General features: G+C 40.8%; 1 protein-coding gene across 6 annotated transcripts in view; it reads right to left on the bottom strand.

The window, feature by feature from the left end:
- ZNF423 (zinc finger protein 423) overlaps positions 1-22,952 on the bottom strand; it is a 335,612-nt gene that overhangs the window by 206,331 nt on the left and 106,329 nt on the right. For 4 of the 6 annotated variants that reach the window (XM_074968639.1, XM_074968642.1, XM_074968641.1 and 1 more), the window contains 2 exons: positions 21,321-21,521; positions 17,496-17,576 (listed from right to left, as the gene is read on the bottom strand). In XM_074968639.1, the coding sequence (XP_074824740.1) occupies positions 17,496-17,576; positions 21,321-21,521 (282 nt within the window). The remainder of the gene's footprint in view (positions 1-17,495; positions 17,577-21,320; positions 21,522-22,952) is intronic. The other 2 variants (XM_074968643.1, XM_074968645.1) reach the window with 1 other exon arrangement.

The raw sequence follows: 22,952 nt of genomic DNA, 5'->3' as shown, positions 1-22,952 counted from the left end.
TAGGCGCCGAGTTTCTAATCTGCCTGGGGGGTGCTCCCTCCAACCCCCAGCTCTGCCCAGGCCCTGCCCACACTCCACTCCCACCTCACCCAGTTCCACCCACTCCCCCAAGCACGCTGCACCCTCCCCCCCCAGCGCTTCCTGACACAACAAAACAGCTGATCCACCGCAGGCAGGAGGCAGTGGGAAGGTGCGGGAGGTGCTTGCCCGCCAGCAGGCAGGAGGCGCTGTGGGGCGGGGGAGGTTCTGGTACGGGGGCTACCGGTGGGTGCTCAGCACCCACCATCTTTTTCCTGTGCGTGCTCCAGCCCCAGAGCACCCACGGAGTTGGTGCCTATGCCTGTTATAGTCTTGACCTTCACAACATCCTCTGGCAAGGAGTTCCATAGGTTGTCTGTGGTTGTGGGAAGAAATACTTCCTTTTGTTTGTTTTAAACCTGCTGCCTATTAATTTCATTTGGTGACCCCTAGTTTGTGTATGTGTTATGAGAAGGAGTAAATAACACTTCCTTATTTACTTTCTCCACACCAGTCATGATTTTATAGACCTCTACCATATCCCCCCTCAGTCATCTCTTTTCCAAGATGAAAAGTCCCAGTCTTATTAATCTCTCCTCATACGGAAGCCATCCCATACCCCTAAACATTTTTGTTGCCCTTTTCTGAACCTTTTCCAAGTCCAATATATCTTTTTTGAGATGGGGCGACCACATCTGCATGCAGTATTCAAGATGTGGGCATACCATGGATTTATATAGAGGCAATATGATATTTTCTCTCTTATTAACCATCCCCTTCTTAATGTTTCCCAACATTCTGTTCATTTTTTTGACTGCCGCTTCACACTGAGTGGATGTTTTCAGAGAACTAGCCACAATGACTATATGATCTCTTTCTTGAATGGTAACAACTAATTTAGACCCCATCATTTTATATGTATAATTGGGATTATGTTTTCCAATGTGCATTACTTTGCATTTATCAACATTGAATTTCATCTGCCATTTTGTTGCCCAGTCACCCAGTTTTGAGAGATCCTTCTGTAGCTCTTCGTAGTCTGCCTGGGACGTAACTATCTTGAGTAGTTTTGTACCATCTGCAAATTTTGCCACCTCACTGTTTACCCCGTTTTCCAGATCATTTATGAATATGTTGAATAGGACTGGGCCCAGTGCAGACTCTTAGGGGACACCGCTATTTACCTCTCTCCATTCTGAAAACTGACCATTTATTCCTACCCTTTGTTTTCTATCTTTTAGCCAATTACGAATCCATGAGAGGACCTTCCCTCTTATCCCATAACAGCTTACTTTGCTTAAGAGCCTGTGGTAAAGGACCTTGTCAAAGGCTTTCTGAAAATCTAAGTACACTATATCCACTGGATTCCCCCTTGTCCACATGCTTGTTGACCCCCTCAAACAAGTCTAGTAGATTGGTGAGGCATGATTTCTCTTTACAAAAACCATGAGACTCTTCCCCAACAAGTTATGTTCATCTATGTGTCTGACAATTTTTTTCCACCAGTTTCCCCGGTACTGAAGTCAAGCTTACTGGGCTGTAATTGCCAGGATCACCTCTGAAGCCCTTTTTAAAAATTGGTGTCACATTAGCTATCTTCCAATCATTTGATACAGGAGCTGATTTAAATGATAGGTTACAGACGACAGTTAGTAGTTCACATTTCACATTTGAGTTCCTTTGGAACTCTTGGGTGAATACCCATCTGGTCCTAGTGACTTATTCCTGTTTAGTTTATCAATTTGTTCCAAAATCCCTTCTAATGACACCTCAATCTGGGACAGTTCCTCAGATGTGTCACCTAAAAAGAATGGCTCAGGTTTAGGAATCTCCCTCACATCCTCAACCATGAAGACCAATGCAAAGAATTCATTTAATTTCTCCACAATGGCCTTATCATCCTTGAGTGCTCCTTTAGCATCTCGATCGTCCAGTGGCCCCCTGGTTGTTTAGCAGGCTTCCTGCTTCTGAGGTACTTTAAAAAAATCTTGCTATTACTTTTTGAGTAAGAATCATAGAATCATTGAGTAAGAACACATAGAATCATAGGATTGGAAGGGTCCTCAAGAGGTCTTCTAGTCCAGTCTCCTGCACTCATGGAAGGACTAAGTATTATCTAGATCATCCCTGACAGGTGTTTATCTAACCTGCTCTTAAAAAAATATCCAAATGATGGAGATTCCACAACCTCCCTGAGCAATTTATTCTAGTGCTTAATCACCCTAACAGGAAGTTTTTCCTAATGTCCAACCTAAACTGCCCTTGCTGTAATTTAAGCCCATTTCTTCTTGTCCTATCCTCAGAGGTTAAGGAGAACAATTTTTCTCCCTCCTCCTTGTAACAACCTTTTATGTACTTGAAAGCTGTTATATCCCCTCAGTCTTTTCTTCTCCAGACTAAACAAACCCAATTTTTCAATCTTCCTTCAGAGGTCATGTTTTCTAGAACTTTAATCATTTCTGTTGCTCTTGTCTGGACTGTCTCCAATTTGTCCTCATCTTTCCTGAAATGTGGCACCCAGAACTTGACACAATACTCCAGTTGAGGCCTAATCAGCGCCGAATAGGTTAGAAGAATTACTTCTCATGTCTTAGAATCATAGAATCTCAGAGTTGGAAGGGGCCACAGGAGGTCATCTAGTCCAACCCCCTGCTCAAAGCAGGACCAATCCCCAATTTTTGCCCCAGATCCCTAAATGGCCCCAGCACTCCTGCTAATACTGCTTTTTTTGCAAGTGTTACACTCCTGACTCATATTTAGCTTGTGATCCACTATGACCCCCAGATCCCTTTTTGCAGTACTCCTTCCTACGCAGTCATTTCCCGTTTTGTATGTGTGTAACTGATTATTTCCTTCCCAAGGGGAGTACTTTGCATTTGTCCTTATTGAATTTCATCCTCGGTTCTTTGGACCATTCTCCAGTTTGTCCAGATCATTTTGAATTTTAATCCTATCCTCCAAAGCATTTGCAACACTTCCCAGATTGATATTGTCCACAAACTTTATCAGTGTACTCGCTATGCATTATCTAAATCATTAACGAAGGTACAACAGAACTGGACCCAGAACTGATCCCTGTGGAATCCCACTCAATATGCCCTTCCAGTTTGACTGTGAACGACTGATAACTACTCTCTGGGAACGCTTTTCCAACCAGTTTTGCACCCACCTTATAGTAGCTCCATCTAGGTTGTATTTGCCTAGTTTGTTTATGAGAAGGTCATGTAAAACAGTATCAAAAGCCTTACTAAAGTCAAGATATACCATATCTACCACTTCCCCCCATCCACAAGGCTTGTTACCCTGTCAAAGAAAGCTATTAGGTTGGTCTGACATGCTTTGTTCTTGACAAATCCATGCTGACTGTTACTTATCATCTTATTTATTTTCCAGGTATTTGCAAACTGATTGCTTAATTATTTGCTTCATTATCTTTCCAGGTACTGAAGTTAAGATGACAGGTCTGTAATTCCCTAGGTTGTCCTTATTTCCCTTTTTATAAATGGGCACTATATTTGCCCTTTTCCAGTCCTCTGGAATCTCTCCCGTCTTCCATGACTATCTCCAGTTTGTCTCCTGCTGTCTGACTTTCCAGTATCCTTCCAGACAACTCTTGACTCCTCTCTCATGATTGCGGATTCTGACTACTAGGTCTGGCCACGCATGACCTGGCCATGACAATTCCTCACAATATACAGTCAAGATCACAGTGTCAATACTAAAAAACTGCCACTGAGCCCAACTTGTAGGCACTGCTAGAAAACACCAAATTAAATGTACATCACGTTAACATTTGCTCACATACATTGTAAATCCTCTGGTTTGTTATTAAAACACTCTCTCCCTGTGTCATGTATCAAACTGTATTAAAGTCATTGAAGACTCCTTCTCTTAAAGACTTGGTCTTTCAGTCCCAGATCTCTTAGGAGGTCCTATTGAGGTCACTCCTACGGTTATTTCCTCAGACTAGACTTAACAAGCCAGTTAACCATATATGAGAAACTACTGGCTTCTTTAAAAAGGAAGGCTGCTTACAAAGCTACAATATGATTTTCATGAACAACTAGGAAGCATTTGACAAATAAAAAGAGCTCTCTTCTGGAAATACTACTCCAGTAAGATTGCAAGATTAGAATCTCAGGTGAGTTACATGAGATAGGTACCTACCAGATGTATCCTATAAATGTATTCAACAGAAACATTCTTCTCTATCCACTGCCCAAGCTACTCATTTCTAAAAAGTGCCCATCCTGAAAGGAGGATCTCTAAAAAAAACTTGGCGAAGCTGTACAGATCTGAATCAGAGATAATGCCCTAGATTCTGTAGGACCACAAGACACACTAGGTCCACCCATGTTCTTATTGCATTTAGTGATTCTACAGTGTTTTTATGAATTTGTAACAGATGTTTCTAAGTACTCTTGACCATTTTTCTCTCCTGAGGAATTTTGCAGTGGGATAACTCCAGATAATAACACAAACAAAGCTGTAACAGGCACTCTGGGATAAATCTTTAGACACTACATCTAAATATCCTCCAAAGACTTACAATCTGGAATGACCCTGCCTGCAGATGTTTTTGAGCTTACCAGGGCCATACTGAAAAGCAAGACTGCTTATAGAAAACTGCAAAGCTCCTTCTGAAAAAGACTGAGAGAAGAGTGAGATTCAAGCTGCAAGGCATGAAACCTAGGATGCCATGGAGCAGGATAATAGAGAGAATGGTGTGCGACAGCATGGCTCTGACTGTATGCAGAACTCAAAGACACTGAGAAAGGTTTTAGTGTGGGTTATGGCAGTGTTTCGCAGATATGGGATAATCCTAGAAGAGTGAGCACATAGGGCTTGATTGTGGCATGCAGACAGGCCTCTGAGCTGATTTAGTCTCAACTTTCAATTTCTTTAAAAAGTCTCTAGCTTTCATGGTTGCAAATAAAATCTTCAAAATGAGAAGCAAGAGACATCTGCTTGAATTTGCAGAGAGCCTGAAACAATAGCTCTGAGGTGGGAACTGCTGTGTTCATTTCAGTGGCTGCTAACTCAGATGCCAATGACTGCTACTTTGATCTAATATTTTTCAAAAATCCTATTTATAGCACACAAGCCAAAGAGGGAAAAAGCCTTTTCCGTGCTGGAAACAGAAAACAACCAAAGAGCACAGTGCCAGCAACAAGGAGGGGGGAGCATTATATATTCTGCTTTTTTCCTATCCCTTAAATGCTGGTCAAGAAGCAGCACTGAGGTCTCTGAGGAGACTGACTGCCCTCCTAGCCTCAGGGCAAATACTGTGACTGTTGCTGCTTTGGTAAATATAACAGAATGGGTAGGAGAGACTGATCAAAATGAAGGTGTGAGTGAAAACCCTGTCAGTGAATGCTCATGTGGGCATGTGCCCCCCCCCCCCCCCCACACACACACACTTCACCTACTTCCTAAGGTAGAAAGAGACGTGTGTGTGCATAGGACATGTGTTTCAGCCTTGTCCAGCTTTGCAGAGCAGCCCAGGACAGCAGCTGTGACATTCACAGAAATACAAACACACAGGCCCCAACACATCCAAAAACCCAGCCTAACTTCACATATCATCATAAAAGGAAGGGCAAGGGATATGAGTGTCTTCTTTGTCATCTTCCTTCTGGACATTTCTATTAACCCTTTTGTAGCATGGTTTGACTTTGCTTCACAAGTTCTCATTCTGAGGTACACTTGCTAAATATTGGCCCTGTTCCTGAGTAGGAGAGATCTATAGCTGAAGCATGCTCACCTAGTACAGACACAAAACAAAATAGCTTGGTAGTTCTAGCACAAAAGCTCTACTTAGCTTCATAAACTCATCCTCAGTGGGCAATGTAGGTAACAGACTGGACACCACAAGCAATATAAATATATAATAGAACTTTTAAATGTGCAAAAAGACTAAACAAAAAAGATCTTTGACCTTCTTGCTTTCCCTTGAGCTCATGTATACCATTATGGCCAGTAAGACAGCAAATGGAATGACATTGAAAGCGATAGCTATCCTGTAACAATTTTGGAAGCCAATTTGTACAGTAGTTGAGCAGTTAATAGTGTTAAACAGAATGATAACCTGTTAAAGTCTACACTTATGCAAATAACATTTTGGCAGATCACACATACTTTAACACCAAAACCGGCCAAGAGAAAATCTAAATGTCTTACAAATTTGCTGCTCTATTTTAATAATCTGTAAAATAATAGCATAAGACTATACCAATGATTGTTGGCACATCTGAATACAAAACATACTTGCATAAAAAAAAGTTAGTCAAAAATTAATCTTGGTCTTCTCAAACAGATAAATGAACAATTTGTTCAACGCTTAACTTTTACAAAGTAAGGATTAATCTCTACAGCTAAATCCAATCTGTGGCTTTATCTTTTTAACAAGAACTTGGCATTTCTTACAGACCTTCCTAAAACAGGCAACATTTGCAGAACAAGGAAAACAGCAGAAACCTCAAACTGTCCATGTTACTGAAAGTAACATATGTAAAATAAAAACAGAAGACAATCATTTATTGATAAGACAAGGCCCATGCTGGATGAGAAAAAACTGCAGTTTGGGATGAAAAGAATTTAGGATGGTTTTGATTTTGTAAAATCTCAAACGGAAAGCATTTGCTTTACAAAAGAAAGGATCAGACATCCTTTGGATCTAGGCCCCATTTAAGCTGAACCATCAGAATTAGGCGAAAGAAACAGAGGTTTGGGTGAATGGTCATCAATTGTGGTTTAAATGTCTTTCTAGATGCAGTAAAAATATCAAGATGTGCTTGTACTCTTAATTTGAACTCTGTTGATACACAGAATGCCATCATTAAATTTGCCATTAGATGTTCTACTGCATCTTTGGAAAAATAAGGTGTGAATATGTACTCCCAGCCTCAGGCTGCAGTGGAAAAAAGGGATCTTCAAATATTCAAAAGATTCAGACTGGTATAACTCTTTTCATTAAGCAAAATTTTCATTAAGCAATATCAGCCTGTCCCTGAATTTCGCAAATCAATAAAGTTTTATGCACATGGACTTTAAATTCTGTTAACATGTTGGTGTATATATAAACATATACACATCTAGGTAAATTTTTGTTCTTTAGACATTTTTCCTTCAGATACAAATTTATTTTTTTAATGAATATGCAGGTGTCCTGTTCTCATATAAAGCTTTCAGTATAAAATACTGTCATTGACTAATTCCAAGTTTAATAAAAACAAAATATTTTGGATCACAAACACATTTTTTTGTAGTGCTTCTCCCTTCTTCTGATAGCAAATCTTTACCTTCTCATGATTCCCATCCATTAAGAGGGGAAAAGATTTTTTTAAAATATAGAAGTCCGAAGTTTTACAGCAACTCTTTTTCCTGGAGTCAACATAAGCAAGCACTGAAGCCTCTGCAGTGAAAACAGGATTCTCCCCTCCTCCCTCTGCATTTTCTCCCTACTGAATGCCATGGCCTTCACTCAACGAAAGGAAATGAAAGACACACTGAGACAACAGCATCACGTGGGTGAAGGTCAGATTGCTTTTCAGCTGTGTGATGCAGTTTTATCACCCTCAGGACAAAAGTTAAGCCCTTCCTCTCTTTTTTTTTTTAATTTTTTTAATTTCATGTCTGTTTTAACAAAGCAACTTATTTTTCCGTGAAATTTTGGTTAGGATCCATTCCTCCAAAATCGTCAAATATGCAGGAAAGTGAACTAATTCAAAACATTTGTGGGTGTCTTCCTCAACAGAGTAAAAGCCAAAGTCCAGACACTAATATTTTTATCAACAGCCTTCCACTATTCCCTGCATACGTATACTGGCGCCTTTAAAGGACAGAGGTGTCCACAGTGACATTCCCTGACAGCAAAACACACTTGGATACAGCGGCAGGCTGCTCATCAACTATCCTGGTCACTGGGAGAGGAGCATTTGCTCTCTCAAATGGGGCAAGTTCACAAATCCACTTCCATTTCCCACCCACCCTGTTCTCAGAGTGGTCAAGCACTCTGCGAATTGAACCCGCTGCCTGTCACTTTATGATCCAGATATTCACAGCCACTTACTGTGGCAGCAATTGTCAAACCAGTCAGCATTGTTCAGACCCGAACTGCATTTTTCTCAACTGCAGTAGGACTCGCAAACACACCCTCCCAATTTTCTGTGCAGACAGACTGTCTTCATTTTTCTTCTTGGCTGATGCCCCTCCCCACAAAATAATAATGTCATTTTCAATGCAGCCAACTTTATCCAGTTAACGCTATGAAATAACTGTTCAATGCTACATGAATCATTTTATCATCTGTGATTTTTTTCCTGATGCTGGCATTTGTGGAGTTTAAACTATTGGCCAGAAAACTCAAGCAATATTTTTCCTTAAGCTAGTACACAAGTTAAGATATAACTTCTACTAGCTTCCTTCTCCAATCAGGATCAGAATCTTAGTGTGCTAGGTGCTGTTCAAATACCTAGAGCGAAACAATCCCTACCCTGGGGATCTCAGAATCTAACTTGATACAGGACACATGTGTAACAAAAAAAAAAAAAAGAAAAGAAAAGAAAAAGAAAGGGGGGGGTGGAGTAAAGATAATTGTGATAAGATCAAGTGGGTTAGCTCTGTGCATGGCTTGATGTTTCAGAATCATTCGACAATATGTTTGATTTTTAAAACAAGCAAATTCAATAATACCAGGTATCTCTAACTCCTCTCAACCCAGCCAAGCCAGCTGACAATCTAGCCACCATTTGTTGGCTGATTCCTTGCAAGCATCTTGAGGAAGGTTTTGAAAGAGGAGATGGTGGTGGATTTGTGGATCAGTTCAAGATTAGGGTTGCCAACCCTCCAGGATTGTCCTAGAGTCTCCAGGAATTAAAGATTAATCTTTAATTAAAGATAATGTCATGTGATGAAACCTCCAGGATTTCATCCAACCAAAGTTGGCAACTCTATCTCAAGATTCATAGAAGGTGCTCCAGTCACACAGAGCATCGTGGAAGAAAGCTCAGAGACAAACATGGAAGAAGACAACGAATGGGTATTCAAGGCCTTCATCACTGGCAGAGTGAAAAGGAAAGGGGCAACACAATAAGAGACAAGAGCAGATGTATAGAGTAGGGAGGGAGAAAGCTTTGAGGAGCCTTGAAAGCCAAAAAGCTTGCATGTAATTAGGTAGTCAGAATGATGGGCAAGGAAGACAAGATAGGGAAAGCAATTGTGTTTCATGTGGACTGGACAGGAGGCATGTGATAACAGGGTGGCCAGAGGAGAGGAAGCTACAGTAAGCAAGAACTGAGATAATGACAGCCTTGAGAAAAGCAAGGAGGTGGACATCAAAGAGAGAGAGTCCCTTGCTGGAATTACAAAGACAATAAGAGGGAGCAGGTGGACCAGCCAAAGACAGCACTCAAGGAATGCACTGAGAGAGCCAGGAGAACTCAGTAGTACAAAAGCCAAGGTCAGACAAGATGTTGACAAAGAGATAAGTTTGAGGATCATCATAAATGAATATTAGGAAAAAAAGTGAGGTAGGCACTTCATAAACTACTTTTTATCTCATATTAACATACCAGAGCAACATGATAAAGGGTTTTGTTGTTGTTTTAATGCATGCAGATATGACATTGATTGGTACAATTCAAATTTCCAAATAAATTCCTTTCAATTGCAATAAATCACCTGTATTCAAGTCAATGAAATGTGGATGCCTAACTCCTTTAGAAAATCCATCTGCTAAAAGAGTGGTCCTTCTAAAAGGAATGATGGTCCAGTGTATAGGACCATGCTCCTAGACGAGGACATCAAGACCAGGGATCAAATCCCTGCTCCACCAAAGACTTCCTGTGTGACCCTGGACAACTCATTAACTGTGTGCCTCAGTTTCCTCTCTATAAAATGGGTATAATAGTACTTCCCTACCTTACAGGGGTGTAGTCAGGATCAATACACTGAAGATTGTGAGGTGCTCAAATTCTACAGGGGGCCATACAAGTGTTTAGAATAGACTGAAAATGCCAACCTGCATTTTTTCATTAACTACGGCAAAAGAAAGTATGTAGTAATAAACTAGTAATCTCCATAACCCTGTCTGTCTTGCAATTGTCTTTTATTATTATTGTTAATTTCATAAGTATATTGTTGCTTCCACTTAAGAGGTTCTCAACCACAGTGATTTTAAAAACAAGAGAGACTCAGTACAGTCATTGCTAGGAAAAGGAATGACTCCTGAAAATGCACTGTCATGCTATACAAGAGAGCTGAAATGGGATCTGAAAACAAGATTGGATGGTTAAGCAGAAGGTGGAAATGCGGTCTAGAGCCTTTCACCACCAGATTACCAGTTCAAATCCAGCCCAAATTGCCTGAATGTTGTTACTATAAAATAGATGAGTTTGATGGTCTCAGACTAGTCCCAATGGACATAAGTTCATACTTAGAACAAGGTACAACTACTCTAACTGGTACCCTAGTTGACAGAAGCCAGATGTGGCTCCCCTCTACAGGCAGTCCCTTCAGGTGAGGGACTGAGGCACAGTGATCAGCCACACCATCAAAAGGGCTCGTTCACCTGCACATCTACCAATGTGATATATGCAGTCATGTGCCAGCAATGCCCCTCTGCCATGCACATTGGCCAAACGGGACAGTCTCTATGCAAAAGAATAAATGGACACAAATCTAACATCAAGAATTATAACATTCAAAAACCAGTAGGAGAACACTTCAATCTCCCTGGTCAATCAATAGCAGACTTAAAAGTGGCAATTCTTCAACAAAAAAAACTTCAAAAACAGACTCCACGAGAAACTGCAGAACTGGAATTAATTTGCAAACGGACACCATCAAATTAGGCCTGAATAAAGACTGGGAGTCGATGGGTCACTGCAAAAACTAATTTCCCCCTGCTGATACTCACATCTTCTTGTCAACTGTTTGAAATGGACCACCTTGATTATATTGGCCTCATTAGCACTACAAAAGTGATTTCCACCCCTTCTTGTGAACTGTCTAGAATAGCCCACTTCCACCTTAATTGAATTGGCTTGTTAGCACCAACCCCCAACTTGGTAAGGCAACTCCCATCTTTTCATATGCTGTGTATTTATACCTCCCTTCTGTATATTCCACTCCATGCATCTGATGGAGTGGGTTTTAGCCCACGAAAGCTTATGCACAAATAAATTTGTTAGTCTCTAAGGTGCCACAAGGACTCCTCATTGTTTTTGCTGATACAGACTCACACGGCTACCCCTCTGAAATCGGTGATGGGAGAGTTTGTACTATTGCAGCCTATGCTGAAATGATTCTCTCAGTAGGGAGAAGAATCCAGTCTTCGGGGGTGTCAGTCCAGCACCTCCCACCAATATTAGATTCACATAAAAAGAGTTTTTAAAAAGTAAAAAAATTCCTGGTTGTAAAAGAAGGTGGTTCAATGGAAGTAAAAGACGAGAAATAGGTAAAAAAGTAATAAAAACGGTAATAAGGGCTTGTCTACACTACTCCAGTTTGGACACTGGGGCATGAACAGCAGTGTGCACTGAAGTGCTGCACTGTAACTCCCCCGTGTGGATGCTGTGGGCACAGATTAAAAGGTTCCTAGTTTGCATTAATGTAATCCTATTTGAAGAGGATTATATTTATGCAAACTAGGAACCTTTTAATCTGTGCCCACATTGACCACACGGGAGAGTAGCAGTGCAGCATTTTGGTGCACACTGCTATTCATGCCTCCATAGAGCAGAGCAATGTAGACAAGCCCAGAGACAGTTAGGGAACACGAAAAGAAATGAAAGGCACAGAGAAGACTGAGGAGGTATTTGTTATGGGGCACACATAGGAAATGAAACTGCAGAGCCCAAGTCTTCCTCAGTCTTCTCCAGCTGGGCTGCTTCATTCCATTCCCACTGACTTTGAAATACTTCTGCCTCTTATACACCCCATCAAAAAGACAGGAGGCAGCAGAGGTTTCCTCAAAGCAGGGTGCAGTGAAGAGCAGGCTGTCAGCTTGCAAAAAAAAAAAAACGTATCAGCCAGCCCCTAAAGGCTAGCATCAAGGGCAGGCTGAGCTCTGAGTTCCTTAAACTCAGAAGTCACTAAAGAGGATGCCCTAGCTAACCACCTGAAAGCTGGGCATCTGAAGAAGACCAAGCCAGGCTGGCTAGTTTCCCTTAAGCCAGCCGGCACTGGGGGGAGGCTGCATTCTGGCTTCCCCATGCCTGGAGCACAGTGAACAACATGCCAGCTGTGTCTGTAGACAAGCCAAGTTTAATGAGGCTACAACAAAAGCATTCACGTGTCTACTACCGAGTATCTATGCTTTTTGCTACAGTTAGTCAAAAAACAGGAGACAAATTTTTGAAAACATTCATACATTTCCTCCCCCATTTTTTACTGAAATTTCTATGTTGAAAAATTTTCTGACCATTTCTACTTTTTAAACTCAAAGACATGAACCTGAGAGAGGCTTTTTTCCCTCAGCATTTTTGATGAAAAAACTGTGCTCAGTGATGAATGCGTGAAATACACTACTCGTTGCTTTTCTTCTTCGTAAATACTGAAGACTTAATTGTGACTCCTGCTGTGAAGACAGAGAGAACCTTTCTGTGTCCATCCTCCCCCCCCCCCACAGTGCTCCCACTTAGAGGAAGGTATAATCCATCTCCCACTAGTGGGGAGATGGCCATAGCCCTGCCACTTCCCCCATGCTAGGACAGACATGCTAGGGTTTACTGCTGGTCTGGTATAAAGAGGATATATTTTATCTGCTCGCTGTTTTACCGACAATGTCAACTGGCAGTAACCCATAACAGTTCTCTATTTATAACATGTCTCAAGTCTCCTTCTCTTTTTTGCTGGGAACAGGGGGAGAACTGTAAAGAAGGATTGCGACAAGACAACCCTCAGATCAGATCTGCTTGAACTCAGCCAATCTGGTTTCTGCACAGAAACTGCACTAACTGCACTGATTAGTGATTTCCTGGTGATGGGTGCAGATCAAGTGGCCATGCGGATTTCTTTAGCTCTGTCAGGTACCTTCAATACCATATATTACGAGCTATTGTTTACACGTCCGCAGTCCCTAGGAGGAATAGATGGAGTTGCTCCAATTCTTTCTTTCTGAGAGTAAAAGTAGTAGAGGGCAGCTGCTCAGAGCTGTCTCACATGGTTCAGTCTAGCCATTCACATTGTCAGAAGAGTATATGAGGCCGTTAGGAGATGGGATAAGATGCCTTCAGAATGCTGAAGACAAGCAGATCTATATCTCAATTTCATTGCTCTGCTCTGGTTGAGACAGGGGGTTGGATATGGGCAATCTACCTGAAGCTGAATCCAGACAAGACTGACGGACAGTCAGAAGGTTGGAGAAAGAAATTAGAAAAAAATATTGAACACTCTATTCGCTCCCTTGGTTGGGAGGGTACACCTGCCATTCTTTACTCACGTTTGCATTTTGAAGATTGTGTAAGACCACAACAGATTTAGATTATCAGGGAGCAGTTATGGCCAAAACTGGTTTCTCCCATCTGCACTTGACAAGAAAGGCACAGCCTTTACTTTGGGATGTGAACCCTGCTATAGTAATCCAGCTTTTGTCAATTTGAAATTAGGCAACTGCCATGTGCACTCCATGGAGCTAAGAGAACAGAGTTTAGGATCACTTTAAAACATAAGTTAGCGCAGAAAATAGCTTCTGTTGGTTCAAATGGCTTCCACTGGAAGCATGGTTGTCTGTACACAGTCCTGACTGACTTATTTTCTGACTTGAGCTTTAAAGTATCAGTTGTTATCAGTGAATGGTTTGGACCCTGTCTACCTGAAAGACATCCACTACTCTCTGCAAGAGATATTCTGACACAGCTGCAATCAGTGATTCTGGAACTCACTCCCTCTCTCTTATTCCCAAATATTTATTATTCATTTAAGTGTATAAAACAACCAAAACTAATCACTTGATGATTACCTGTTCTGTTCATTCCTTCTGGGGCACTTGGCATTGGCAAATGTCAGCAGACAGGATACTGGGCTAGATGGACCTTTGATCTGACCTAGTATGGCTGTTCTTATGTTATATTCTAATGTGCCCCCAACTCAGGCTTAGGTAGGGTGACCAAATATCCCGATATTATCGGAACTGTCCGGATCCTAGGGGCTTTGTCTTATATACGCAACTATTACTGGCCTGTCCCCTGGGGAAAAAAATTGTCCCGATTTTTCACATTTACTATCTGGTCACCGTGGTCTTAGGGCACCATCCCCTCCCATAATGTCATTAACAATCAACAAAGCAGATAACAGACTATATAAAAATAAAAATTCCCCAGCCAGTGTTAAATCTTTAAACGTCTCCCATGGGGGGTTGGGGGGAGGAACCTCACAAAAGGCCTCTCATAGCATTAAACAACCGCCCCTCCAGCCCTTCCCAAGGTGCTCTGGAGAAAAGCTGGGCCCAGCAGTATGTTCACAAAGTAAAGAGATCAGGGCTCTAGCCGAGCTCGGTGGGGAAGTGATTTCCAGAGTCAATGGGCCTTCACAAAGAACACCCTGCCAGTAGTTCCCTTTCATTAATATTGAGAAAGCTCCGGTTCAAGTGATTCTGCTGATCGCAACGGCAGAAGCACGACCTGAGGACAGACGTGGTCTTTTGGGTAGCCTGGTATCAAACCATTGAGAGCTTTGAAGATCAAACCCAATACCCATCTACAAACTCACAGGCAACCAGTGCAGTCCCCAGAACACCAGAGGTATGTGCTCTCTGAGTGAAACCTTGTTTAATAGGTGCATTCTGCACCCATCTTCATTCTGGTTGATTGCTTTGTATTTGTGGGTTGAGGTCATTGGTGCGGATGGGTTGGTTGTGATATTTTATCTATATCCTTTTAAATGTATGCACCACTGCCTAGAGTTATGGACAGGCAATTTTTTAAATTAATAAATAAATAAATAAATCAGTATTAAAAAATAAATAATTCCTTATTGAAGTTCCACACAATCAAGCTAACACATCCTACCATTATTTCTAGCTCAAATGACTGTCCCTCATTGGGCCCTTTGATGAAAAAACAAGGTAAAAGGACTTTGCTTGTGTGAAAATGAGCTACAGCACATTCAAGTGTGGTGAAGACATTATCATCCCAAAGAAGAGTTTGAGTAGCCACGCCATCCACCTAGCCAGGCCATCACCAGTTATTTCTGGCTCTTCGGGGGTTGACGGGAGTAGTAGACGTGGCTCATTATTCCCCCTCCTTGTATGGAACCATGCAGGCCACACAACTCTTTATTTGTGAGAACAATACCACCATTCTTCCTCCTGCCCCAGCATGTTCACCTGGAGAGACCCACCACAGAGATCCCATCTGCAATGCACTGTGTGGTGGGCATGAAACGCTCTTGTATGGGCTCTCCCCTGCTTTGCTGCCCGCACACCTGTGCGGCAGGAGGCATTATTTCTGCTGCCTTTGACCCTTTATGCCTGAGTAAGCGGTCCTAGAATTTGATGCTTCACGGTGAACAATCCTAATTTTACATTCAAATGTATCCCCCTCCCACCCTGGTACGGTCAATTGGCAGCACTGCTACAGACCCAGAAAACCAATATTACAGAAAATGCCAAAGAAACAATTTCTACATCATTTTAGCATTTAGCATTTTAGCATCCTCCACTACTCCCTTTCCTATGCAACAGCCCGCAGTTTGAGTCTACATCCCAGACCTGGACCCAGGCAGACTCTATGGTAATGCCACCTACCTTCAACTGCAGAAAGGTTCTCGGGACTGCTGGAAAGCAACACTGTCAGGAATCATGACATTTTGCAAAGCTTTTATAAACATTCCTAATTCATTAAATACTACACCAGGACAACCTTCGGATTGAGAGATTCCCATATGGGCACATACATATACTCTGAAACACGCCCCCCACCCCCCATTCCCCATCCTTAAACAGAACCACACCACATGTCCCTCTGGCACACTGAATGAGTGAAAATCTTACAAGTTCTAGTTTGAATATACTTAAGCAGCAGCTCAAGAAATATATTTCACAGAAAGCTCAACTAAACTGCTGATACTTCAAAGGTTAGCATATGCGTTATTTATCATCAGATTTGTAACTGAGTTTCAGTTCCAGCTGCAGATTCAGACATTGCAATACATTTTATGTAATGTAGTAAAGAATATTAAAGAGATGGTTACATTTCACTGTGGATTTAAACAGGAAGCTGGAGGGGGCTGGTACCACATTGGCAGAGTAACCTACTGATGTGCTTTTTATAGGAGTCCTGAAAAGAACTTCTTCAAAGTCTGAATGAAAACCAGCCCCATACACTTAAATAATATCTGTGTAACAGGAATCCGCTATGCTAGACCCTCAGACATTCCAGCCAGAACTCAGCCTAAGAATATCTTGGCACTTCAAGTGAGAAGTGGAGCCCCCTCAACACTGACTTCTCAGAATCTCACAGGATGAGGCTCCTTTCATCCCTGCAGTGGTAGTGTGAAAAGTCAATCAGACTGTATTTTGTATTCATTCCAGTGACTGCATATACAGAATACAGGGCCAAAATCAAAATGCCTAGTCATCAAGGACAGCAGAGGCTGCCCCAGCACGTTATTATCTTCCCTGTACATCTCATCTGGAGGTGTTATTACCTGCAACACAAAAAGTTTGTGCTAACAGCCCTTCAAGCAACATGATGATAAACATTTAACTGTCCCAGTGCCCACTTTCACATCCTTATGCTGAGAAATGAGCACTCTAAGGGAAGACGTTTGTTTCTACACTGTTTGGCAATGTTACCAGGGCTTTTCTGGTGCCAATTTTAATATGCTCCTGTGGAAAGCAGGAAAAATGACTTTCAGCACCACACACATACACAAAGGAAATCTATTACCTTTTACTTTAAAACACTAGCCAGGTTAACAGAAAGCGACTGGGTTCTGGGAAAGGAAAGAGCACTCAGACTGAATCACAACATAGTAATTAGGGCCAGTAGGTCATTAAAGCCACAGCTGTATAAACTAGGGCTGTAATTAACTTTCTATACTGCTTTTACACAACAGCATTTCAGTTTCTTCTGTGAAGGGGGGGGGGAATCAGTAATATTAAAAAAGAAAAGAAAAATAAACCCTGAAATGCCAATCAAGTGCAGCAAACTATTGTATATTTTGCAGGGGGGAGGGAAGCATGTAAGAAGTGTGTTTTTGTAAGTGTGAAATACAAAGTACTACATAAGAATTATATTCATGAGATGTAGTCTGAAGGTTTGCAAGCTGCCATATAGTGGCTGTTGGGTGAGCTTCCTGTATATACAGTTGCAAGTCAATTACTGTTCTCTGTAGGTGAATACAAGAAAATGAAAAATTATACACTAGCATGAAAGAGTTACAATACCTCATTTAAAATGTAAGCCTAGTGAACAAGTTACAGGGCATTAAAAGGAGCAACGGCAAGACTTTAATTATAAACTAGTTCCTACCGTACAGTAGTTTAGAAAAATCAGCCACTTCCAAGCTGGCAATTTCCATATATAGCTCTGCTGCTGTTTGAAACAGACAACCTGTAAAGTTATCAACAACAGAAGAGGACCTCATGAAATGCTCAAGGACCCCAATGTAACCTACTACTGTCCAGTTCATTGATGTGCTAATGTGCTAAAAAAACACTCCATATTCAGTTGAGAAATTGAAAAGAGAGAGAGTAATTTACAAATAGACACTGACCATGGGGGAGGGCAGCGCGGGAGGGGAACATGGGTGAAGGAGGCAAAAATACAGGGAAGCTGGAGCTGTATTTTTAGTCTGAGAAAAGTGCTAAAATCCTGAAGGGAAAATCATGCATGCGGATAAACAACAACAGAATCACGCATAGCAAAGCTTGGGCCTTCTCAGCCACTGTTCATCAGATAAGAAATAACAGCATCAGCCAAAAACACAAATACACTGCTGAATAGTTGCTTGAAGCATGCGGCTTTTGCTGCTGGCCAGAGGGGACATGATGATTTGTAAATCCAGGTTTGAATTATATTATTGTCAACAATCCAAAGTATAACAGCCATGGTCAAAAAATATTTGTTTTCTAAAAAAGGAGTGGCAAGTCTGTCATGGGTGCCAATTCTTGGTTCTCTCTAAGTAAGAGGAAGGGGAGGTAATTTCAAAAACTCAAGACATCTAATGTATATGCCCAGCAGTCTCATTCATTTTGGAAGGCATTTTTAGAACTACCTTGTAATTGGCTTAAGGATCATTTCCAAGGTCTGACTTCTTAATTGGTTTTTTGGAGGGAGGAAAAGAAGGAACATGATGCCACCTCTCTGGAAGTTGCCCCCACTTAAACCCATTTCAGAATCCCAATAGAAACTTCGAATCTATAACCTACAATCTCAGACATCAGGCAAGAGTAATAGACATAAAAGGCACCTAATTCTGTCAGAAAGAGAACATCTACTTGTCACTGACATCAAAAAGAAAACCACACATTTATGTTACAAGAGATGTCTACATTTCAATGATGCTTTGTCCTGAAAGAAACAAGCTTGAAGTACATGAAAAGGCAAAGGGGGAAAATGGCTGTTTGCTACTTCCTTCCATGTCAGAGAAGGTGCTTTCAAAGTGTATTATAACTTTAGTGTACTGTAATGAATTTCTAAGGGATTCCAGTGAAATAGATGGATTTTCCTATTCTTTGGAGTGATCTTGTCTAATCTTGCAATACTCCTGAGTTGCAAGGTCTTCCTAACTTCAGTATCCCATAGGAAGTCATTAGTTATGTTCTATTACCACCTTTGTAGTATTATCAGCACAAATATTGCCTGTATTGATCTGGACCCACATATACTATTGAAAACATTGCTTCAGATTAAGATATGAAATCCTTACTTGACAAGAGATAGACACTACCTTACAATCTTGTATGTCAGGCACTACAAATAAAAGAAGTGGAGTATATGAAAGAACACTATCATGTAGCTTATTTTATAGGGTAATATTTTTAACACGTCTTATTTTCTAATGCTGAAAGATTTTTACCCTGATCTTTTTCTGTTGAACTTAGCATAGATTTGTTTTCCCTGTGCTTTAAATGAAACATTTTTACTTTTGTCAAACAACTTAGGACACGTCTACACTTGAAATTTGGTTCTGATTAAGACAGAATACAAATTTAAAGTGTGATAGCTATTCCTGAAGATTAGCATAACTTCCAGAATAAGAGTGTCCACTCATGGAGTTAATCAAGAACAGTTAATCAGGAACAATTCCATGTGTCCTTATACAATGCCTTTTGATGCCAAAATGTCTTCCCTTTTGTACCAGCGTCATGGACGAAGACAGTACAGTCATGAATAGTATTAACTGCAATTCAAAAATCAGGAGTTGGAGCCTGATATACAGTGTCATGGTAGGTCCCACAAAAATACAGAATTTATTTTTATTCTCACTAATGTAATTGTAAATTTTTGAATAAATTAAAATTGGGCCCTGAAAATACTGACACTAAACAACGTCATTTTCTTTTTATATATTTTGGCACACCTTTTTAAGCCCATTTTTATGAACAAAGGAATATGCTCCCCTTCAAGTGGCTGCTTTTGCACTTAGACACTGGGTGACTGCCTGCTCTAACAGAACTTTACACATGCACAGCATCTTTAAACATTTGCCTGTCTTCATGTTGAGTGTACAAATGGCTGTACCAGCTGTGCGCCTCTGCCTTCCTTTTCGGAAGTTGTGGCCTTCGACAATGTTTATGTAGTTTTTGGCTACTCCTTCAGGCAGTCAGGTATGAACAAACAATGTCATCCACAGACTATCAATGCTTCAGTGCATGTAAGAATCTCTGCATCACTACTACCATGGCTATCAGCCTGTGGGTAGTAACCTTGAGGTAGATCGTCTGAAGGTTTTGATGGGGCCTCAGGTTTGCTCCCTCGCCTCTGCCCAGTACTTGCAGAACAAGAACTGCGCCGATTCTAGGAGGCATATTCAGGAGGCAGGGCAGGAAGCAGAGGAACCAGTACTTGACATATTTAAGATTGCAATCCCTGTCCACCTGCAGCACAGAAGAGAACTTACCATCCCTCCCAGCAGGCAGAAATGGGTAAAAGAGGGAACTCACATCTCCAACCAGCCATAAGAGGGCAAGGAAGAGAGCTACAGGCCTGGGTTCAAGACAGCCCAACCATGAGCCCCATGAAGTGTCAAAGGAACAAAGGGCAGACTAAACCAGCATATCTGGGAAGCTGCAGGTATCTCAACCTATCTGATACATTTCCTGTAGCATAATTTTTAGTTGTGCCCAGCTAGGGGGCGGGAGGGAGGAGAAGACACGAAACAAACTATTTATCAGACAAATGAAGGAGGCCAGGGGAGGAAGATGCACTTGAGAGGAAGATGACTGAAGGTCTGAGGATCGATCTGAAGGAGAGAGAAAGCTTCCTTCTGTGGCTGAAGACCTAGCCAGTCTCCACACAGAAGAACTGGCACAAAAGATCTTGGATGTGACTTGTGGGAAAAAGTGATGGCTGAATATTGCATTCTGGGAAGGATAAGGATGGAGACCTCTAGTCTCATGAACATGCTCTGTCTCGCTCGCCTAATATCTTTTTTTACATCTTTGGTTAGACCTGCAAAGATATTTACCGTAGGCAGTAAATCAGTTTAACATGATCTGTAGAATACCTGCTGGTTTCCCTGTCATAGAAAGTGCCATGTAAGAGCAATATATGTTGCAATTGTTCACATCAATGCTCTGAGCTCATTCTCTCTTTTCAGAAAATAAAATCAAGATCAGTTTGTGATGACACCCATCACCATCTCCTTAAACTTCAAAAGGAAATGCAGTAATGACCCATTAAGCGGTAGTATGACCCTTGTTTAGTGTGGGATTACAAATCTCATCCTAAAACTTAATCTCAGAAATTGTCATGTCCACTTACTGGGTTCAGAGGACTTTAGTGTCTCTCTTCCCTAGAATTTTGCACACTTAAATCATTTAACTTTGAACTAACCAACCTTCCTCCATTTGAAGGGGAAAAAAAAACAGTCTAAAACTTTTGGCGCTAATAAAAAAACGACAACATTTTTATCTAGCATAATTACTGACAAATTCCAATTGGAAAGCTGTTGCTTTTATTTTAATTTTATTAAAGAAGTGAACAAAGGCTACCCAAGGCACCACAATAAAATTACATTAACTGTAAAATTACATTATTAATTCTTTAATCTCACTTGAGGCCTCAAGCTGTTGCTATGTCCAATTACCCAGCTAACCACCTGTCAGAATTGTAAAGCTAGTTTAACATTACCTCCAGGACAGTGGTGTGCCCTATGTTCAGTCAGGTCTGCCAGTGAATCGAAGTCCTGCTGACAGTTATCGCAGGTGTAAATTGACTCATCCTCCATGTCTTCATCTTCCTCATTTCTCTCTTCCTGACTCGTCACACTGTTCCTCTCTTCCAGGGCCCGGCTGTCTTTCACCTCATTCTCCAGCTCTCCTCCTAGGCCTCCTGCCAACAGGAAGAATATACTCCACTTTAAGTTTTAGGGGTCTGAGGAAAAAAATTTAAAGAAATGGTCTTGCATCTATTAGATATTTAATTACCCTAGCTCTCACTTCACATTATTCCTGACACCTCTCATTATATTAATGTTTTTTTGTATCATGCAGTTTAACAACTTTCAATTGTATTCTTTAATATTTGGTGTGAATCCTCCAAAGATACTTTCTTCTAATCTTCTTTAGTGTGTGTATGGTAGGAACCTCTAGGTCTCCATCATACCAACCTGTTAGCATTTCATTATTTGAAGCAGATTCACAGCACGTTACAAACTGGCAAGGTTAATTATTGACTGTTAAGAAAAGTTAAGTGCTGGATTTTAATTCTTTATTTCCCGTGGCTCCCCGCCCCAAAAAAACCCCAATCTTCAAGCATCACCAAGAAAAAATTATCTGTTTTAAGGCCCCCATATCTCTTTAACTTCTGGTATGTGAGTAGTTCCACTAGACCTGAGCTAACCTAAGTCAATTTGCTAGGCAGACATGCTTTGAATTCCAGTTGTCGGGTTAACATTCTACTATTTGATATTCAGATTTCTTAGATATTCTTTATAAACTACAAAAAGAAGAGGAGGACTTGTGGCACCTTAGAGACTAACAAATTAAGTCCTCCTTTTCTTTTTGCGGATACAGACTAACACAGCTGCTACTCTGAAACCTTTATTTTAAACTGTGATCCAAATTTAGGAAAATGGAAATTTAAAGGGAAAGGAATAAACTGCAAGTTTAAAACAGAGATATAATTAAGGACCTGCTTCTCTTTTCACTTACACCAACGTAAGTCAGGATTAAATCCATTGCCCTCAATGGAAATAACCCAGTGTAAAACTGGTCTAATGGAGGTAAGAATCAGGCTCTCTACCTACATAGTGTATGCAGTATGCAAAGAGCATATTCAAATCATGCTATTAGACTGGTTTGCCTATTTTGCCTCCTTCCATTCATCTTAAACTCTGTTTTAATAAAGTGTGTGGACTGTAAAGAATCATCATAAAACTGAACCTGAAGCACAAACTGCAATAAAAAATTGAATTCACAGAATCTTCTGTTAGAAGTTCCAAGTTGTTCATTGTCTGAATTTATACGATGGAAGCTAGTTTGTTAAACAGGACTGAGGGTATCTCTTCTTGATCCAAATTTTTAATGAGATATTATAAAGTTGTTGGGTTGTTTGTTTTTTAAATTATGAAGGAAACACCAGTGATTATACAGATCAATCATTTCTCATATGGGATTGGATCCAAAGAGATTAATGCCAACAAATACTGAAAAAATGAAACTAAACTGAGAAATACAATTTATTCAAGATGAAAGCTAGGAACTATAAGCACTTCAATTCATATATATAAAGTTAGTAGGGTTCTATTACTGCCATCCATTG

The sequence above is a fragment of the Natator depressus genome, chromosome 12, assembly GCF_965152275.1.
Source record: "Natator depressus isolate rNatDep1 chromosome 12, rNatDep2.hap1, whole genome shotgun sequence".
Lineage (NCBI taxonomy): Eukaryota > Metazoa > Chordata > Testudines > Cheloniidae > Natator > Natator depressus.
This window is presented reverse-complemented; position numbering and strand designations above follow the sequence as displayed.